We start from the raw sequence: 22,270 nt of genomic DNA, 5'->3' as shown, positions 1-22,270 counted from the left end.
TATTAGAGAATTAAAACAGGTCTAGAGACATAAAAAGCTGTCTTGGGGATTATTTTCTTCTGGTATAGGAAAGACTGTTCTTTTTTATTTACATTTATATTGGATTTATTTGGGCTTTAGAAATTTTTATTCTGATGAATAAAGTCAGAGATTACATAAACAAATTAAGCTTTAATTGGTTGGTTTCTCTTTTTTTTATTCAAGTTCCATAGTAATAGATTTGAGTTTCTTATTTTCCTTCTGTGTACAATTAGTTAAAATGAGTGTGCAGAAATTGAACATAGAGGAAAGAATTGGAAAACTAAAGACCTCAATAACAAAAGTACTGAATAATCAACTTCTTAAAATATATGAGAATTTATTTTGCTTTTTTACTTCTGTTATTTATCATTAGTTTATTTAGTGAACACTTAGGCTACATTGTGAGGTTTTCCTGATTTATATGACAATCTTGGTTTTAAAAGATGCCTAGCATTTATAGTTTGATCAAGTGTCTTCTCACTATATGGGTAATTTTACACAGCAAAAGCAGAAATTTCCCCAGATTAAAAGAAAAAAAAAAGTCATGATATTTGGGTAGTGTTTGCAGATACATCTACTTTGTCTAAGATTTTAGATTTTTATGTAAGATTTGGAATATCAGTGTCATGGGGAAGCTAGTATATTCACCTCTCACAAACGATTGGATGGATATAAAAACAAATATTTAGGTGTTTGGTCATTTATTTTCCTAATTCTTTTTTTTTTTCTGTTAAGCTGTTCTTTATTTCAGGGAGAGGGCAGGGGAGGGGGCTCAGTCTTTCTTGGCAGCAGCTTTCCTCAGGGCGGCCAATACGTTGCTCAGCTCCTCCCGCTTCCTCTTGGTGCGGATGTGTGTCCCCACCCTTTTCTTGATACGTTTGAGGGCCCGTTTGTCCTTGGAGACCTTCAGTAACTCCATGGCACGCCGCTCGTATGGGGCAAAGCCGCACCCATCCCGAATCATGTCCCGCACGAACTTGGTGTGTTTTGTCAGATGCCCGCGGCGGCCTATTTTCCTAATTTTTAATAGAATAAAATTAATTTTAATTTATCAGAAATGTATCTCATAGTCTTTAATTTTCTGTACTAAATGTCCACATTATTTTCCTGATGATGTTAGAGTAGAAATCTCCTATTAAAAGTAGCAAAATTAGCAGGGGAGAAGAATTTATATTCATTTACAAAAATATTTTGGGGTTTTTTTTTTTTTTTTTTTTTTTTTGCCCTGAAAGATACTCCTGCATGCATCCCTTATGAAATCTAGCCTGGGCTTTATATACTACTCTGTTTGTCCTTTGGCGTAAAAAGCATTTTACTTACCATTCTTGTGCCACTAAACAGATTTTAACCTCTCTTTCTTCAGGAAACAGAAACCTCAGATTTGTTTTTGCCTGATGATGACGATGAAGATGAAGATGAATATGAGTCTCGCTCATGGCGAAGATGAAATCTGATGCTAGCTGTATAATTTTTAGGAATATTGTTTAGAAGAACAACTTTTAAAAATTATTTAAAAGAAGTCAATGAGCCAAAAAAATTTTTTTTATTTTTCTTTTCAACACAGTAGGTTCAAGAACAGCAAGTTTGCTATTTAAACACATCTCATAACTGTACATGATATTAAAGCACCAAAGGCCTAGTGACTTTTACACAGTTGTGAAGATCCACAGCAATGACATGGATAATCTCTAGAGCCTTATTTTCCACACCACCTTTTTTTTGTTGCTATTGGTGTTGGATTATGATGTAAATGACAGGGTGTTCAGAAATTTTATTTTGGATTATAATCTACTGATAAAGTTTAATTAAATGTCAAAATCACCTGTAATCTTTTAACTCTCAGTTATTATGGATGGGTCATCAGACAGTAGGAAATATTTGTAATTAAAATACCCTTTTGCTTTCAAGAGTGGTCTTGGAAGAAAAATATGTTAATTTTAATTTTTTTTTTTTACTTTGGAGGAGCCCAATTTGTATTCAGTCTAAATTTGTTTTTCATGGTTTTTATGTGTGGTAGTACTATTTCAGTGAAAATCACAACAAACTGTGTGTTCTTAAATGCTACAGCAATGGTAGCTAGCTCTATAGTATTTCCATTCTCTTGTCATATGAACTCCTGGACTTTTCCAGCTACTGATTCTTAGTTTGCTTTGCTATTTAGTGAGCGCTGGTTCGGCTGGTCTTTTTAAAAATTTTTATAATTCAGAATGTAAAAGGCTTTCACCTATTGCCCCTTTCTCATCCCCCTTTTCTTCCTCTTGCCTTTCTATTAATAGGCCTGACTTACGTCATCATTGATATAAATGGTTCATTTGGGCAACCGCAGGCAGTCTCCAATAAAAGGTTCAAACCAGTACCTGGATAAATAAGTGATGTTTTGATGAGAATGATGAAAGGATTTTGGGGAGAAGAGAATCACCAGCTTTTTTTTTTTTCTCCCTCTTTTGAAGCTTCAGTTCAGTTATAGTTACACAGAAGGGTTTTAAAATGTCTGAAATTCTTTTCCTAAATTAAAACCATGATAGTGAGGTGACTGGGGGTGGGAGGTGGGTGGGAGGGGGGGGTTGAGGGCTGAGTATGCTAGTAATAAATGGGAGTCATATATGACTTTGATCAGATGACCTTATTTTTTCATAATTTTGTAGTTTGTTGCTATCCATGAACATATGCATCCCTCAGTAGAGTTTCCTGTGTGCATTTTTACTGTACACTGTATAGAGTAGAGTATCTGTTAAGTAAAATATATATGTAAATTTATGTCCTCGTGTTCTGAATGTTAGATGGAAAAGCAGAGGAGCAACACTACACTGTACTGACCCCTGGGAAAATAAAATGATTAATGTACATAGGCCATCACTTTTTCAAGGATATACACATCTTTGTTTTTATATATGTGTGGTATGAAAAATTGAAACCTCCTGTTGGCTCCAAAAGGTTCTTGGTGACCACTATGTCAAAGATTTTGTTTGCTGAGGTAAAGACTATTTCTCAAAATAGAAACTATTCACTCAAGAACTTAAAACCATCAGGATTCTAGATTTACTTAGCTATAAGAAGTTAAATCCCATGTTCTGATAATCTTTATTCTTCTACGTGTTTTCCTGGACTGATGTGTCAAACCAGGGTCCTTTTTAAGTTCATATAATTTTCTTTCATAATAATAAGGACTTCCTCTTTCTAGGTTATTGTTATATTTCTAGTAACACTGAAGGTAAAATAAGCTTATAAAAGAAGGAAAACATTAGAATGGTGTATCTAGAGTACACAATCTTGCTCCTTACTCCTCCATCATCTCTAATGAAATTTTTCTTGATGTCTGTGGCTCAGTCGGTATATATTTTGAAAGATTCATTGTGGTGAATATTTTGAGTCCTGACAGTTTAATCGTGATAGAGGGAACAAAGGATTTATATATTTTTTGTACAAAGTTTTTTCTTAAACTGTATAATTTTGTAAATAATTTGTTTGGGTGTTTTGTTTTTTTTTTTTTCTTTTTGTGTACTAAAACTACCAGCGTATAGATTTCAATAAGAATTGTTGTATTTTTGTATTTGGAAACTGAAAATTACAGTAAATAAATGGAACTGTAAGAAAAATTTCAGTAGATTGACAGTTCAACAGAATGAGATTCCTTTTCATATGATTTTTTTGACCTCAAAATGAACATCTTATCAGTAAAAAGTTGAAAATTTGACTTTTTAGTATTGGGGGCAGAGGATAAAAAAGAGATGTGTTAAAGTGAAAAACAGTTTTTTCAGTAAGATTTGAGGCCCTTTCTATAAAAGTTTTCAGTACACCTTAAACAGGACTAAAAATACTTTAAAAGTATGCTTTCAAAGAATTTTAAAACATGTTTGACTCAAAGATGAATTTAAAGTGAGTTAATTATAATATTGGAACACTTAAGGTTAGCGTAAAATAGTTTATATATATCCCCTGCCCCCTTTGGGATATTTTACTTCCACCATCGAATCTTCAGCTGTTAGAATTTCACTTAAAAGTGAATAACTGCCATACATGTTTTCTTGGCATCTTTATTTACAGAAATAACATACAGCATCTAAGGCAAATTCTGTTCCTCTTAATGTGTATGACATCATTTATATGTATCAATAATAGCCACCAGTTGATTAGGTCAGCCTGATATACTACTGGATTACTGTCCAAGATAAAAAGGTAACCCCAAGTATTGCAAAATTTCCCTCAATTTCATTGTATAACATTGAAGAAATATTGTTACCAGCTAAGATGATAAATTGGAAAGCAGTCCTGTTAAGGTGAAAAGAGTCCTTGGTGATGAGTCATTTTTTTCAAAAAAGAAAAAAATCATGTGAAAAGGAATAGTGGTTCCTCTTGATGTATAGTATGCCTGTATTATAGTTTTTACAAAATTGTGATCTTGTGTAATAGTATAATAGGAGATATTGTTGAATTTCTAACTGTTTATACATTTAAATTCATATATGTAATGTTTGTTTTATCAATTACAATCTGAATTTCTAAGAAGCATGTTGACTTTTGCAATAAAGATGCAATATGGAATGGTTCACAATTGGAAAAAAAAAGAAAAAAAGATGAAAGTAATACAAATTTAAAAGAATTTGGAAAATTTATGAACCATTCCAAAAATTATAACAATCACCAAAAGAGCTGTAATTCTGGCTTGTTCTGGAAAGAAAGAAAATGTGTGTGTATGCTTGCTTGTGAGAGTGGGTGAGTAGTGGCCATGTATGTGTGTTTTATGTTGTGTTCATAAACGAGAGAATGTCATTCAATATGAAGTTGGGTTTGAAGTCACTGGCTATTAAATATTAAGTAGGATAACTTTCTCAACAGAGTAACCTGGAGAATGAAAGAGAAGGTATTAAAATGCTACTTGTTTTTTTTTTTTTTTTTTTTTTTTTTTTGAGACGGAGTCTCACTCTGTCGCCCAGGCTGGAGTGCAGTGGCCAGATCTCAGCTCACTGCAAGCTCCGCCTCCCGGGTTCCCGCCATTCTCCTGCCTCAGCCTCCCGAGTAGCTGGGACCACAGGTGCCGCCACCTCGCCCGGCTAATTTTTTGTGTTTTTAGTAGAGACGGGGTTTCGCCGTGTTAGCCAGGATGGTCTCGATCTCCTGACCTTGTGATCCGCCCGTCTCGGCCTCCCAAAGTGCTGGGATTACAGGCTTGAGCCACCGCGCCCGGCCTAAAATGCTACTTGTAAGTAACCTTTGATAGCCACATTATTTTGTTCATGGATGGTTCTTAGGTATCCCAGATAAAAAGCACAAAACAGTTTCATGAAAGCAATTATTTTAATGTTGTCTTGAGGATATTCATTATGCCTGCCAATTGTAGGAGGGACATTTTCCTTAAGTAGAATAGGAGAAGGGAAAAAACACCTACAAGAGATGATTTAAAGATAAATCAGTTCTGAATGTGACGAAGATTTGTAAGGGACAAACAGGAGTAGGTAGTGATCTTATGTACTAAGGACTGGGTGGTGATGAGAAAGAGAAGGGAAGTGTATCACTTTGTTTTACCATTTAAAAAAATGCTATTATAAAATTCCCCTTCCAATGATTATGCATTGTTTAAGAAGGAGCATTCTTTAAATTTCAGCTTATACAAGAAAATACTCAAAGAACGAGAGTAAAGTTTATTTTCATTCTTTTCAAATAAAATTTATTTTATATATTATGTAAATAGCAAATAAGCTGTTTGTCACCATTGCTTTGAATAGATCATAATTAATCCTAAATATATTTACAATAAACATTAGTTTTGGGACTTTTTTGGAGGGAGGAGGCATAATTCTGAACATAGTTACATCTATTGAACAAATCAAATGTTTTACTAAAACAGAGCTTTCATTAACAGAAATTAATGATTTTATGTGATATTTTTACTGATTTTGAAGTAAATTGTACTAAAGCCAAAGATAAATTTTGAATCATAAGCCCCAGCATACAATCAAATCTGGATCTAGATATGTTACTGTAAACATAGATACAATTGTGTTTATCAACATGTGGGGATATTGGATGATTGGGTTGCTTTAGACTAAATGGACCAACATTACCTTGCTGTGTAGAGCTGCTCATTTTATGTTCATTTTTAGTCTCAAAGACCTAATTTGAAAGACCAACCAAAACTGACCCAGAAAAGAAAAAAAAAAAAAAGGCAATCTACTGCTACTGCTTGTATTATGAATCACCTTCATTTATGCTAAATTGATTTTATTGCCAAGATCTCTCCTTTCAACAGGATCATCTACCATTTGGCCTCTTCCCTGTTCTGCAGTTGACCTTAGGTTAACTAAACCATTCCAGCATTCTAAGATAGGCAATTTGATACAGGGTGAAATCAAGGTCAGAATAGTGTTTGAAGATTGTGAGTTATTTGTGTTTGCATCTACTCTTAAGCTTCTGCAAGCATTTCTTATTGTGGTGGTGGTGGTGGTGGTGTTCATTAACATAAGCATGATTAACATTGCTGTTACTTTGTCTTTGCATTTATATTAAATTATCTTTTGTGAAAGAGCAGCAAGGAAAGAAGACCCCTTAGCTTGTTTTAGATAAAGATAAGCCTGAATTTCTGACCTCACTTCCACTTCAGTTTTCTAACCACTACATAGAAGTATTTTTTGTTTTTTGTTGTTTTTGAGACAGAGTCTTGTTATGTTGCCCAGATTGGAGTGCAGTGGCACAATCTTGGCTAATTTTTGTATTTTTGGTAGAGACAAGGTTTCACTGTGTTGGCCACGCTAGTCTTGAACTCCTGACCTTAAGTGATCCTCTAACCTTGACCTCCCAAAGTGCTGGGATTACAGGCTTGAGCTACTACCCCCAGCCAACTTCATAGTTTTACTAGTTTGATGTGGTGACCTACTAGTTCTTAAAATAATATGTAGAGTTGGAGTTCAGGTTTAGCACTTGATTGTTCAAAATTGTAATTTACTGTATTCTTTGAAGGCAAGTATAGGGGCGGAAACAAGCCTTCTCAGCACTTAGCCGTTTCTGTTGATTAAATTGTTAACACTCTTTTGTAAAAACCTTATAAAGATGAGTGTCTTATTAATAGTTTCCTAAAGTCCTTGCGATTTTACTTCTTAGTTTGCCTCCAGACTTCTATTATTGTGAGGTATTGATATATTTCTTCTAATTTTAAATTTAATTAGTAAGGCCTAATACAGACCTTGCCAAATTAATTTTTTCTTGAGGATAATTTCGCTTCAAGATTGAGACTACTCACATAGTCAGTTTGAGTTCTTAGACCAAATGCTGCCTATTTATCTATGTAAACATGTATTCCTGCATAAATTATTGAATGGTAATTTCTGAACCACCCTCCAACAGAAGGGCTATTTATTTACTTTAGGATTTACATTATTAACATTTAGAGCCTGCAGGGGGCTCCAAAAGGCAAACTTTAGTCTTGGAGCAGGGACTGAATCTTTTTTCACAGCAACTCAAAATGAGACACATTTTGCATTGGAACCCAGTATACACACACAAAACGAAAGTTTACAAAACAATACCTACCCAATATGCACCTGATATTTTCATCCTATTAGATAAAAATCTTGTCAGGTTCCCACTATTTGGCTTTCAAAATTACAGTTTGGAAAATTAGCCTATTGAGTTGCATGATGGAGCGCATTTTAAAGTCATTGTCTTCCTTGCCGTGACATTGTAGAAACTATTTTGAATATAAAATGTTACTACTTCTGTTTTTCCTTTTTTTTTTTTTTTTACTTGATGTTTTTTCTTGAAGAGTATTTTGTAGTTTTTAATTTTTAAAGTAGACAACTTCTCAGTGACTTTTTAAGCTTGCCTACGGTTTTATATTTTTGTCATTACTTGTCTTGGGAAGGGAATGGGAATATTGATATATTGGTGCTACATTTTATGCAATTCAAATCACTGCAGTAATTATTTGTATATTTTTTGAAAAGCTGTGAAGTCCATAAAACTACAGTTTTTTTTTTTTTTTTTTTTTTTTGAGATGGAGTCTTGCTCTGTGGCTCAGGCTGGAGTCAGTGGCGCAATTTCAGCTCACTGCAACCTCCACCTCCCAGGTTCAAGCGATTCTCCTGCCTCAGCCTCCCGTGTAGCTGGGACTACAGACACGTGCCACCACGCCGGCTAATTTTTGTATTTTTGTAGAGACGGGGTTTCACCATATTGGCCAGGCTGGTCTCCAACTCCTGATCTCGTGATCCACCCGCCACGGCCTCCCAAAGTGCTGGGATTACAGGACGTGAGCCGCTGTGCCTGGCCCACAACTACAACTCTTTAAGGGCTATAAATCTGTAAGAGATTATTTGGCTTTGAATTAAATTTTGCACTTAGAGTTCACCTTAGCCATCAACAATTTAAAACGAACCAATTTTGATACCTTAAAAAAAAAATGTATATTCTAACGTGCCACTGAATTTCACCTTTTTCAAACATATCCCTATAAGTTTATAAGAAATATAAGAAATAGATAAGCCCTATATAAAACATAACTAACTGTCTTTGCCACTTTTCTTACTCTTGAGCAAGTGTGTCACTTGTCTCTTTACATGTCTGACCTTTCCCAGTTTCTAAAGTGCGAAAAGAAAGACTGGGGACATGTCCATAAGAATATTCCCATATATTCAGAAATGCAAAGGAGAAAACCATTAAGTCTGCAAAGTAGTGAAATCAGAACTCATCATGGAGTTATGAGTTACACATTTCAGTATTTCTACCCCCTTGTCTATGTACTTTTCTTTTGGAATTCCTTAAGCAATAAAACCTGACTTTCTTATAATACCATGGTACCAAACAAATACTTTGAATTAACCTGATTGATAATTTTAAACTCACTTTGAAGAAATAACCCATGGACTGAATGCAGACTGTGACCCAATTAGTGGAGTGAGTCGTTTGCCTACATTCTGTGCTTACCATAGCCTTTGAGGAAGGTGTTCTTACCACCTTATTCAGCTTCGAAAACAGTTTCAGAGAGATAAATTTGCCTTCCTGAGGTCACACAACCTGTAGTGGTGGAGTCAGCATTTGAACACAGGTCTGACCCCAGAGCTCAAGTTCTTAACCTCTGTGCTCCACTGCTTCTAATAAAACGGAATATTGCCAAGTCTGTAGAATGTCACTGGTCTTTTTTATTAGTGTCTGTCAAACGCTGCCATTCTGGCTCCATCTTTCTCATCTGCCTTGGATTGGAACCAGACTCCCTTGGGGAGCAACACTGTGTTTTTAGGTAGCATATTGGAAACCACAGAGAACAGCTTATTTATGTTAATTTGTGGGGGAACATTTTAAAGTAGTAATTTTCTGTGACCTCCACAATATACAGCCAGCCAATTTGATACATTCACAATAATTTAGCTATATCATAACCTGTGTTGTTTTCAATTTTAAATGTTTTCCCTGTGACAAATTGAATTATGATAATCTTGCAGTATTTCTACCTTGATTCTTTGTGTTTTTCAATATTTCTCGTGTCTTTTTCCTTTTAACCTTCACATTAAAAAAATCATGTTGTACATAAATAAGTTTACATGCTTTAATTTAATGATGTTTTCATATAGAACACTGAATTTTCTAGACAAAAAGTGCTGAGAATAGCAGTGTTCGTTTATAGTTATGTTTATGCCATAGATTTTTAAAAAGAATTATTCTCAGTGAATAAAACTGATGTTCATGTCATTGTTCTGTTTGGGGAGTTGTTTTTTTACATGTTCACATTTCTTAGATCATTCCAAATCTTTACGAATTTCTAATTTTTGCTATTTGGAGAACTTTGAAATGTTTATTGACTTGTAGTTGTTATGGTAATAGTCATCTGAAAAAAGAAAAAGATGTAAGTGGCCTTGAAGAAGAGGGGACTTTTTGTTCTTTGACAGCCCATGAGAAAACTAGGCATGTTCTAAGAGGTTCAATGAAAAAGTCTTATATTCTTGACAAACTTTGTAGCATTAGGGAATATTTCCAATATGATAATTGTATCAGGAAAATTGCTGAGACAAAAGAGAATGATTATAACATTCTGCTGGCCACACAGCACATGTTTTAAGACAGGTATTTCACCCTAAAAATAAAATTGGATTATGTCGTGTGTTTTTTTTCCTCTGTGAAGATTCCAGAAGTATGTCATGTGTGTTTTTAAAACTTTTACTGTGATCGAATGCTTAAAAAAATGCATGTTATTAAAGAGTTTTTCAGCATATTTTGCTTTGAAATGTTAAATATAGGGAAGGAAGAATTTTATACGTAGAAACTTAGTTTCTTAGAATTATAACTTTATTTTCTGAAAATTTTCTACCAATAACTTTAAAGCACTTTTCTCCCTGATTTATTTAAATCCTAATAAATTATACATTTCTGCACTCTAGCCATTCATGTGAAAATTATTTGGAGTCATCTCAATAGAATGGTGCTGTGTGGTCTCCTGAGGCCCCCAAGTATGTCAAAGAAGTTTCATCTACTCTTTGTAGAAAGTTTCTTAAACATTATTATTCTGAAGTATACTCTGAAGTATACTATTATTTTTCTTTTTTTGTACAAGAGGAAACTTGGGCATAGAGCAGTTGTGTCACCTATGGTCTCAAAGCAAAGCCAACAGTTAAAACCACGTTATGTCTGACATCAAAATGGGGCTTTTTACCATTGCTTGATACTGTGCTCACATCTCAATTCTTGCTACTTGTGTGAGCTGTGAACAGGGTTTAGTCTTTTTTTGTTTTGTTTTGTTTTGTTTGTTTCATTTCTTTGGAGACAAGGTCTCTCTCTCTCATCCAAGCTGCCTGGTGGGAGTGCAGTGGTGCTATCATGGCTCATTGTAGCCTGAACTTCCTTGCTCAAGCAATCCTCCTGCCTCAGCCCCCCAAAGCACTAGCATCACAGGTATAGTCTCTGCCCCTGATCTTCTTAGTCTTTAGAAGACTCAGTTTACTCATATAAAATGAACATTATAATATTAGTACCCATTTAATGTTCACAGGGTTGCAATGAACATTAAATGGGAGTTCACTGAAAGTATTTTGTGAAATGTACATCACTATCAGCAGATCTAAGCTTCGTCAAATGGTCTCGAGTTATTTTCAACTGCAATTGAATTTTCTACCTTGGTTATTAAATCTTGTGGAACCACCTAAATAAATGTGTAAGCAATGTTGAAGAAAAGAGAAAGGTATACTGCATACCTGAGTTGGCACCTCTGTATTTCTATAATACTGTATACCATGATAATCAACTAGATAAAGACAGCTATAGGTGACGACATTTTCTAATCCGTATCAGTTGTAAGTACACATTACATGTAGTCATGAGGTGTGTCAAAGCATGTTTTAACAGTCTTACAAATCACTTCCCAAGATGGTAGAAGGGGCTCACTTTCTTAATAAGAATCCTTTCTTTCTAGTTTTCCTCATACCACATAAAAGCATAAACACTTCCCTAGTATTGGGCTCTTTGTTCTGGGTGTTTATTTAAGAGAGTCACTTCAGAATGACCCTTACTGGCTGTTCTGTTGTCTGTTACATGATCTGCTTCAGCCCATTAAATCCTTTAGTGTGAATCCCTTAGTTATAGAAAATGAGATATTTCCTTAACTATTCTGTGGCTGGGCACGGTGGCTCATGCCTGTAATCCCAGCACTTTGGGAGGCCAAGGCGGTGGGATCGCTTAAGGTCAGGAGTTGGAGACCAGCCTGGCCAACATGATGAATCCCTGTCTCTATTAAAAATACAAAAATTAACCTGGCATGGCTGCGCACGTCTGTAATCCCAGCAACTCAGGAGGCTGAGGCAGGAGAATTGCTTGAACCCAGGAGGCAGAGATTGCAGTGAGCCAAGATCGCACCATTGCACTCCAGCCTGGGAGACAGAAGAAAAAAAAAAAATTTGTAAAATGTGTATACTTGTGTAAAAAAGCTGGCCAATGAATTATGTTATAGGGTGTGGCCAAAGGAAAACAATTCAAATAGAAAAACTGATGAAACTGTTTTGTATATAGAATAGATTTGTTTGGGGGACACTAGAATAGCTATTGAATAGATATATCATTAGTACAAAGTATGTGAAATAACTTCACAAGTCATTCGTGGACTTTGTGTTTCTGGATAAAAGGCAGAAAAAAAAAAGCAAGCTGTCATTTTCTTCATCTTGTAACTTTTACAAAAGTATTCAAATGATACACACTGTGAAAATAATCGTTATTAAAACGATTAAACATTTCTTTTTTTAGTGAGTTCTATTATAACCATTTAAGCAAGCATATTGATTTATTGAACACCCTGGAAGACAAAAATGTTTTAAACACGCAAATAGAAACTAGACACACTTTTTGTCTGGAAATGATGAATCTGTGCTTGTTTCCCCTCTTCCCTTCTAACATGCCACACTATTAAAGTGACCAGAGGGAGACTTTACTTACTTTTTTTTTTATTATTAGATTGGTATTTTTTTCCCTTTAAAAAATTTCAATAGCTTTTGGGGTACACTTGGATTTTGTTACATGGATGAATTCTATAGTAGTGAATTCTGAAATTTTCGTGCACCAATCACCTGAGTAGTGTACATTGTACCTAATATGTAGTTTTTTATCCCTAACCCCCACCACCCTCCCCCTTCTGAGTCTCTAAAGTCCATTATATCACTCTGTATGCCTTTGCGTACTCATAGCTTAGCTCCCACTTATAAGTGAGCACATAAGGTTTTCGGTTTTCCACTCTTGTGTTGCTTCATTTAGAATAATGGCCTCTAGCTCCATCCAAGTTGCTGCAAAAGACATTATTTCATTCTTTTTCAGGGCTGAATAGTATTCCATGGTGTATTTACGGCACATTTTCTTTATCAGCTCTTTAGTCAATGGGTGCTTAGATTGGTTCCGTATCTTTGCAATTGCAAATTGTGCTGCTATAAACATATGTATGCAAATGCCTTTTTCATATAAATGACTTCTTTTCCTTGGGATACCCAGCAGTGGGGATTACTGGATCAACTGTTAGATCCACTTTTTAGCTCTTTAAAGATCTACTTTTAGTTCTTTAAAGAATCTTCACACTGTTTTCCATCAAGATTGTAGTAATTTACGTTCCTACTAGCAGTGTATAAGCATTCCTGTTTCCCTACATCCACGCCACATCTATTGTTTTTTAACTTTTTAATCATGGCTATTCTTGCAGGAGTAAGGTGGTATGGTATCTCACTGTGGTTTTAATTTGCAGTTCCCTAATAATTAGTGGTGTTAAGCGTTTTTTTCATGTGTGTTGGACATTCGTATATCTTCTTTTGAGAAACGTCTATTCATATCCTTTACTTACTTTAAAAATTTTTAATTATTTTTATACATTTATTTTAAATTATTAAGTAAAGTAGAGATGGGGTTTCACCATGTTGGCCAGGCTGTTCTCAAACTCCTTGGCAGCAAGTGATCTGCCCATCTAAGCCTCCCAAAGTGCTACGATTACAGGCGTGAGCGACCACGCCTGGCCACCTTTGCCCACTTGGTTTTTCTTTCTTTCTTTTTTTTTTTTTTTGAGATGGAGTCTCGCTCTGTCTCTCAGGCTGGAGTGCAGTGGTGTGATCTCAGCTCACTGCAACCTCCACCTCCCGTTTCAAACTATTCTCCTGCTTCAGCCTCCCAAGTAGCTGGGATTACAGGTGCCGCGCCACAACACCCGGCTAATTTTTTATATTTTTGTTAGAGACGCGGTTTTGCCATATTGGCCAGGCTTGTCTCCAACTCCTGACTTCAAGTGACCTGCCCGCCTCGGCCTCCCAAAGTGCTGGGATTACAGGTGTGAGCCACCGCACCCGGCCGCTTTGCCCACTTTTTAGTGGGATTATTTGTGGTTTCTTTTGGTGATTTTTTTGAGTTCCTCGTATATTCTAGGTACTAGTCCTTCGTTGGATACATAGTTTGCAAATAGTTTCTCAGAGAAAGACTTTTCTATGAGGCTGTTTTTATATCTCAATTTTATACTTCCTTAGGACATCATCTCTCTATTCATAAAATTGTAAACCTTTTTTTTTAAATCCCATTCCCCACAGCAAAGGATACCCACCCTTCCCCCCTCCCCCTTTTTTTTTTGAGACGGAGTCTCTCTCTGTCGCCCAGGCTGGAGTGCAGTGGCGTGATCTTGGCTCACTGCAAGCTCCGCCTCCCGGGTTCACGCCATTCTCCTGCCTCAGCCTCCCGAGTAGCTGGGACTACAGGCGCCCGCCGCCATGCCCGGCTAGTTTTTTTGTATGTTTAGTAGAGACGGGGTTTCACAGGATACCCCTTTAAGAAGAAGGGAGGCCGTGGTCACATTGATTTCCTCCGGGATAGCCAGGGGCACCGTGCTTAATTCACAGGGAGTCCCTCTTCGTTTTCTGCTTTATTCTTCTTTCTTGTTGTTGCAGTGATTAACTTCATGTGACTACCCAGAAGCCGGAGGCAAAGTTGTTCTTCAAATTTCAAATCAAAACAGGATAACAGGTGTGAAATTTTTAATAATGACTTTATCTGGACTAGATCTGGAGCATTAGGGGAAGGGACTTTTTAATATTACCTGTGGATTCCATTCTAACACTCCACTCTCACCCTAAAGGGTAAGCACCTGCAGAAAAAAAGTAAGCCTATTTTATAGCCAACAGGAGACTTTTTTTTCAGGCAACAAATATAAGGATTATGTAATCATTCAAACTTTTACATTGTTCTAGCACTTCCTACTAGAGAATACAAAGATTACAAAGTTATCGTAAATAAGATTACAAAGTTATTGTAATTAAGATTACAAAGTGCATGAGAGACTGGGACTTTCATGTGGGTAAAGATAATTTGCTATTGCTACTTCATGAATTGGTAGTAATACTAAAAAGCAGCTTACACAAGTTTTGAAGAACTTTACCACCTACCACATTATGTCAGGAACAAATGAGTGTCATCTGCACATTTGTTTCAGGAGGATAATAAATTATAAGATAAACACAGAGGAAACATCCTTGCTATTTCTCCCCATACACGTTGATTTTGCATAACCTTAGTAGCTCAGGTTTTTATGAAAGTTAACTCCTTTTTCCTGACAGAGGCTGGCAACACTGGGAAGAAGATAAATTCTAGAATAGCTGCTTAATTTTCTTCTTTCTCCCATACCTGGTTTATCTGTTTTTTAAATACTCTGTAGATATTTTAGTAATAGGTGCAGTTCTGGATGTTGCTTTTTTAAGGTGATAGTATCTGTCCTAGAGTAAAAATACCCGAGAGGAAGTTTGTGATACGTGAAAAAGTGGTCTGGAAATTTTGAATATGTGCATAGGCACCTTAGAGAGTTTTGCTACCATGTGGCAGAAAACTCATCAGTATCACCAGTTTTGGTAGTCATCAAAGTATACATCACTCCCCCGTGTTTTTTTCATTTTCCTAGTTTATAAAGTGTTCGTGTTTCTATTTCAGATGAATTGCATTCTGCTCTGCGAGAGCGTACACATTTTTACAGACAATACAGCAAATAAGCATGTGCTGCAGATCAGGAATATGTGGAGAGGGAAATAGAAACATGGCCGGTGTGGGTAGAAAGACCTAAATGTTGCCATACAGATGAGCAGCTCTTAGAATTCAGTTGGTCTGTGTACAAAAAACAGTGCCTGTTACATGGCTGATAGGTTTTGTTGTTTAATAAAACACAGAAGTGACACAGAAAGCTTTGCCTGCATGTGGGTTTTGTTTTGTTAGTATAACTAATGGCATGTGGGCTTTGCCCAGCCCTGTGTATTTTCCCCACATTTGGATGAATGAGCTAATGTGCTACTTCCAGGGAGCTTGGTTTTTGGTCATAGGCTGTCTTCTCTTTGTGGTATTTCTATTTTAATTTCGCATCCTACCAACTGCTTCTGGGATCATTGATGCTAAAGGGGTATGTTCATGGGGGTGGGTGGAAAACGGAGGATAATATCAAAGGAATCTACTATTCTTGTATTGTTTCATGTCTTTATTTCTTCTAAACCTCCTGTAAGTCCGAGGCTGAGGCCATCCCAGTTGAGCAGGCAGAGAGGAAAAGGCACAGGGGCATTAGGGAGAGGTCAATTGTGGGATGAAGGAGGACCTGTGCCAGTGAGGGGGTTCTAGCTTGAAAGGTGAGACAGTCATTCTGGCTCATAGGGGAACATGCCGTTGGCCTGCTGGAGACTAGAGCAGGGTCTTGCTGTACCCTACTCGGTAGGTACTGCACGATCATGTGAGCATACGTGGTCATGACGAGCTAAAAATAGCCCCCAACCCCTGAATTTTTTCTGGTAAGCAAAGCAATATTTCAACCACCTTTTTAAATGCACTATCAGTGGCACTCACTCCCTAGACTGCTGTAGAGATTAAACAGAATGCCAGTTTATGCACAGCAATAGAAGTGCCTCTCCTCTCCATGCAAGAAAGCATTAGAGAATGCAGGTGAGGGAGAGTGATTTCATTAGAAGGGATAACCTCAAATCCACCCTCATTTATGACAGTGGATCTTTCATAAATGACACTCTTTAGGTCAAATGTGCAATGACCCAGATGTTAAGAATCACTGCCTTTGAATAGTAGCTTACAAAATGTGGGGAAAATACACAGGGCTGGGCAAAGCCCACATGCTACCAGTTGTACTAACAAAACAAAACCCACATACAGCCAAAGCTTTTTATGTCACTTCTGTGTTTTATTAAACAATAAAACTTATCAGCTGGTCTCGAACTCCTGATCTCGAGTGATCTGCCCACTTGGGTATCCCAAAGTGCTGGGATTACAGGCATGAGCCACTGCGCCTGGACAATAAATATATTATTAAATATATATATTAAACTTCTCCAAGTGATTCTGGCATGCAGAATGGGAAGTATTTTCTAGAATCACTGATGTCATATACTGATGACAGCAGGCAGGACATAGGTGACCTTTCCAAAGAAGTGCAAAGGCACATCCCCCTGTGACAATTTGGATAAAAGATCTGAGTGATAAAAGTGCCATTGAAAGGATCTAATCCCCGGTCTCCAGCATGGGTTGGAGGCAGACCACTGGAAAAAGGACCGAGTTTTCAAGCCATGTCTCCTGTGGCCCCTGTACTGATCACCACATTGATACCAACCATCCTGCAAATCTCCCTTAGACTGTGAAGGGAATTGTATTATATTCAAAGGACTGTGAGAAGCAACATCATGACCGGGAATATGCATTAGGAGGCAACATGGAGCCTGTCACTATCATTCCATCGTGAAAGCTGCAGCCATACAAAATGTGAATTCTATGAAACATACCCAGCATTGTCATTCTCATATATTGACTATAATAAGGCCATCATGATAATAATAATAACTCACAAATACTGAGCACTTATTTTGGACTGTCCTAAGAACTCATTTTATAACGTTTTGAGGTGGGTACTCTGTTTTTTTTGTTGTTTTTTTTTTTTTTTTTTGTTGTTGTTGTTGTTTTTTGAGGTGGGTACTCATATTATTCCATTTTGCCAGTGAGGAAGTTAAGATACTGAGAGGTTAACTTACCCAAGTTACAAAGCTAGTAAATGTAGAGTCAAACTTTACATCCAGATGATCTGGTTTCAGAAATGGCTCCACTATACTACTCCATACTGCAGATCACAGAACCATGAGGGGGCCATGTTAACACCATCTTTGCAACTCTGTGAAGTGACTGATAGATTCAATTCTGACCAATTTTGTATGGAGGCAAAAATAAAGGTTTGAATAATTTTGTATTTGTAAATGATGATTTTAAAATTTACAATCTTACCATTCATTTAACATCCATGAAAGATGCTGCTTTTAGAATGTTTATGGAAATTGGACAGTTTTCTAAATGCTTTTTTAAAAAGTAGGAGTCTAATTCTTTTCATTTTCTAGCATTAGTTTTAGCCCCTATAAACTTAACTCTTACTATTATTGCTTACCATAACATTTAAATGCTATAAATCATGAACAGAACTCTCTCTGACAATTTTTCTATGCTTGTCTTAGGAGCAGTGATGCTCACTATTATTTCCTGTCATCGCCATACATATACATCTTTTTTCTATTTGTGTCTCTTTTATACTCGTTCTATTCTTCAAGATTGTCTTTATGAAGATACATCTGTTTTGCTTTGGTGATTAGCAGAAACATTAGCAGACCTACTGTTTCAGAGCATAAATAATTAATGGATGTTCCTCATTAATTTCTTCTGAGACTGACTCTTGTTAGACTACAGTTAGATATATTTCTTGAATTAAGAACAGATATAAGGAGCACAGACCCTCCGCCTACTTTGAAAATAGGCCATTTACTTTTGAGGGAAAATTATGACATCCCAATCCATCAGTGGCAATAAAAGAAAACCTGTTTTAATGAGATGCAACACATGTCTTTTGTTTGTGAAGGGGCTTAACATCACAAGGTGTCCGTTCTATGATTTGTTTCTCTAATTCTCTACACAAACCTGCCTTTTAATCAAACAGATTCAAAACACCAGGATCCTGCCTAGTGCCGCCCCTGACATCCCTCCTCCCTTTGCTTTGTGAAAAAGCCCCGTTTCATTGCCTGCTGGGGGTCCCCTCTGAGGTGATACACATACAGTGGAACCTTTGTCCTGGTTTACTTTTTTGGTTTCCACCCTTAATATTTATTAATATATATCCCTTTTAAATAATCTGTTCACAATTAATGGACAGGCTATAAAAATATAGGTTCTGAGGCAAATAGCCTAGTGAAATATTTTGTTTGAAGGCTTTAGCCTAATTAATAGTTAGGTTTTCTTCCAAGAAAAAAAATCAAATGCACATAAGTATGTGTTTGGTTCTGACACATAGAGTAGGTAAAGGTTACCTGCCAAAGCAGAATGTCTGCTTGGTCTTCTCAGGGATCTCAAGGAAATTGTTCAGCCTAGCTCCGAACTGGGCTACACTTCACCCAAACAAGGGCAAATTGTGGATGGTTTAAAAACAAAACAACAACTAAACTAGTAGGATAAGTGTATTATACCGAAGTAGATGCCTCAAAGGTAGTGCTAAAGTATCATATCTCCCAAATGGTTGTGCTACAACTCTGAGTAATGGCAACCATTGCAGGAAAGAGAAGCTGTATTTCCTAGAAGTTCTCTTAGGCATACTGGCTCCTGAGGATTTATCTCAAGGTAATAATGCCAGGTATTAATGAGAAATGTTGGTGTCATCCTGAAGGGCCAGCAATAGCAAATTGATTAAATAAATTATAGGAGAGCAATATGATTGAATAGACCCCACCCATTATAAATAATATTGTCATAATAAAAATAGCTAACTTTTTTGAGGACTTGTCAGGCATAGTGCTAAGTGTTAAATAATTATTTTAAAGAATGTTTTTAAAAAGTCTCATTTAGTTTTACAATGATCCTTAAGGCACATATTATTATGCCCATTTTACCCAGAAGAAAAACGGAAGCACAGAGAGGTTAAGTAATTTGTCCAGGATCACATAGTAAAGACATGGCAGAACTGAGCTATGAATCCAGGTAACATAAAAATTTAAAAATGGTCTCAATGGATTGTTAAAGGAGAAAAGGACATTATAAAACTGATTATCCAGTAAACTTTCATTTTAATTTTGAAAAATATAGGGTTTTTTTTTTACTACTGATTATGTGTCATCTTTGTATTTTTAAAATTAAAAAAATTACTTTTATATTCGAGAAAAAATTGGGTTGTATTTGATATAAAACATTTTGGCTATTTATAGATCTACACTACAATGTCTACTTGATGTCTACCTGATGTCTACTTAACGACATCAGGATGACTTTCCTTCCCTTGAGATTGCTGTCTAAATTCAGTAAAGAGCAGGCAACTTATTAAAACCAAAAAAAACTCCAGAAAAAATATAAAGCCCTAGTTTGCTGTTACATTTGTTTCGACTGTAATTTAGAACTGATGCATAAAGAAAAAGCTAGGCAATGACTCTTAGATGTCTAAGCAACTGTAATGTACCCTGCAGATTGTGGTGGAGAGCCTGCCCGGCAAGAGTTAGATGAAGGTATACAACAGGAAAAGTGCACACTCGTGCATTCACAACTCAATCCCAATATTGGTTTCTTTAATAAATGGAGCCATAAAGTTGTATTGAAGTGAATATACATTATTAGTATCGCTTACCATGTTTATGATCCACTCCATATCAAAGTGACATAAAAAGCAGAGTTAGTAGCAATTAATATCCAATTGCTCATCAAACTTTAATTTGTATTTGCTTTCCCCTGATTGATACATCTTTTATAACTGAAAGGCTCCATCTCTTTATAACATATGCTATCATTCAAGGCCACTTGTTTTAATCACTCTGCAAACCAGCATGAAATTGTCTAATAATTCACCCAGGTTTTGTCACAAGTGCCTGAAGTTACAGCAGTCCTTTAAAAGGAGCAGCGGTCTTGCTCAGAATGTTTGAAATTATTAAAATAGCAGATCAGATCCCTGGCTAGAAAGCAACCTTTTTTTTTTTTCAGATAGAGTCTCACTCTGCAGCCCAGGTTGGAGTGCAGTGGCATGATCTCGGCTCACTGCAACCTCTGCCTCCCGGGTTCAAGCAATTCTCCTGCCTCAGCCTCCCAAGTAGCTGGGGCTACAGGTGCATGCCACTATGCCCAGCTGATTTTTGTAGTTTTTTAGTAGAGACAGGGTTTCACCTTGTTGGCCAGGCTGGTCTCAAACTCCTGACCTCAAGTGATCCACTGGCCTTGGCCTCCCAAAGTGCTGGGATTACAGGTGTGAGCCACCGTGCCTGGCCAAAAGCAATCTTGTCTGATTAATCAGACGATGATTTTTCAGAGGCATGAAGTTTAATTGTTTTTACACTGATTGGTTTGGATTTTGGTAGCACAGTTGCAGAATAGAATTAATATTAGGTTTTGGAGGAAGGTTGCAGTTGAGAAGTGTCACCTGTCAGCTTGGCTGAGCAACAGCAGTTTTCAGTGGTTACTCATCCACAGCCAGTGCTAATTTGGACTGGACATATGGTGAAACAAACAAACACAAGCATTGATACCCTTCATGTTACCCTTTAATAGGCCTTCCACAGATAGTGAGTTCGGAATCATCCAAGAGTCTTTATTTAGTCTGGCTGTTGCAAAGGCTTGAGGGTTATCCAGGGCATCAGATGGAATTCTCAGCACACAGTGGGACCTACAAGACCCTGGACCTTCCCTCTGCACCAGAGTCAAAGTAAACCTTCTCAGTCTTCCAGGCCATGTCCGTTTTAAAGGCTCCTAATATATACAAAATTTTTTTAAAAAAATACTAAGATGAAACTATGAAACTGGCATATTTTAGATCCTCACCTTAAATAATGTAAATACTATTTGCATTTAAAGAAAAGGAAGCAAAAAAAGAAGACAAGTGATGAGGGAAAAGAATAAGATGACAATGACTTTAAGTATAACCTAATTTAAGAAAAATCACAAAGATCTAAAGATTTGGCCCCAAAAAGTCTGTCAGCCAACCTTTGTGGTAGGTCCCAAGCCCTAGAGAGCCTTGTTTGGAAGGATGGAGGCCGGGCAAATTCGGTGGGGTGAAAGTGGGTTTAGGGTAGTGTCTGGTTCTTGGAACTATTTTAATGTGTAGATTAAACCATCTGAAAGGGTGGTTTCTTCACCGAAACTGTAATGAAGAAGGATTTGGATGAAGGTTACAATCCCAGCGCTCCTTTTACGTTTCTGTCCTACCATTGGTGTTTGGCTAAGAGTATCTTGCGGGAGGGAACAGGCAAACCGAGAGCATCCAAACCAAGTGAAAGGCATCCCTCACTCTCCCAACTAGGAAGCAATGGTATGGTGGTGAGAACACAAATCCTAGAGGCCTGCTTTCAAATCCTGACTCTGCACCTTCCTAGCTGTGAGAAGTTGGCCATGTTACCAAACTTCTGAGCCTCAGTTCTCTTAGCTATAAACAGAGGATAATAATGACACCCTTCTCCCTGTAGGATTGTTATGAGGATTAAACAAGATCACCCTCTGAAAGCACTGGGCACAGTGCCTCGCATAGCAAAAATGTTCAATAAATACTAGGTATTATTACAAAATGATTACTGGCTGAGCTCAAGCTTACAGAGCCAGGAGTATGGATGTGTGGGAAGCTGCATGTTCTTGCCTACTCGGACAGCCATGAACAGCCAGAAGTATTATGTTATCCACAAAAACCCAAATGATAGCACTCACTTTATTTTTTACATCATGAAATATTTCAGACTCCTATAAAGTTTAGAGGAGGATATAACAAACACCAAAGGTACCCATCACTCAA

The 22,270-nt window shown here is 36.8% G+C and overlaps 2 protein-coding genes across 3 annotated transcripts in view; one reads left to right on the top strand and one right to left on the bottom strand.

Moving 5' to 3' along the window:
• The window catches only part of RBM27 (RNA binding motif protein 27), an 86,990-nt gene extending 82,322 nt beyond the window's left edge, over nt 1-4,668 (top strand). For both annotated transcript variants that reach the window (XM_050793992.1, XM_050793993.1), the window contains one exon: nt 1,385-4,668. In XM_050793992.1, the coding sequence (XP_050649949.1) occupies nt 1,385-1,468 (84 nt within the window). In that variant the 3' untranslated portion in view covers nt 1,469-4,668. The remainder of the gene's footprint in view (nt 1-1,384) is intronic.
• The window catches only part of PRELID2 (PRELI domain containing 2), a 1,077,378-nt gene that overhangs the window by 527,430 nt on the left and 527,678 nt on the right, over nt 1-22,270 (bottom strand). The window lies entirely within an intron of this gene.

Source organism: Macaca thibetana, chromosome 6 (genome assembly GCF_024542745.1).
Source record: "Macaca thibetana thibetana isolate TM-01 chromosome 6, ASM2454274v1, whole genome shotgun sequence".
Taxonomy (NCBI): Eukaryota; Metazoa; Chordata; class Mammalia; order Primates; family Cercopithecidae; genus Macaca; species Macaca thibetana.
This window is presented reverse-complemented; position numbering and strand designations above follow the sequence as displayed.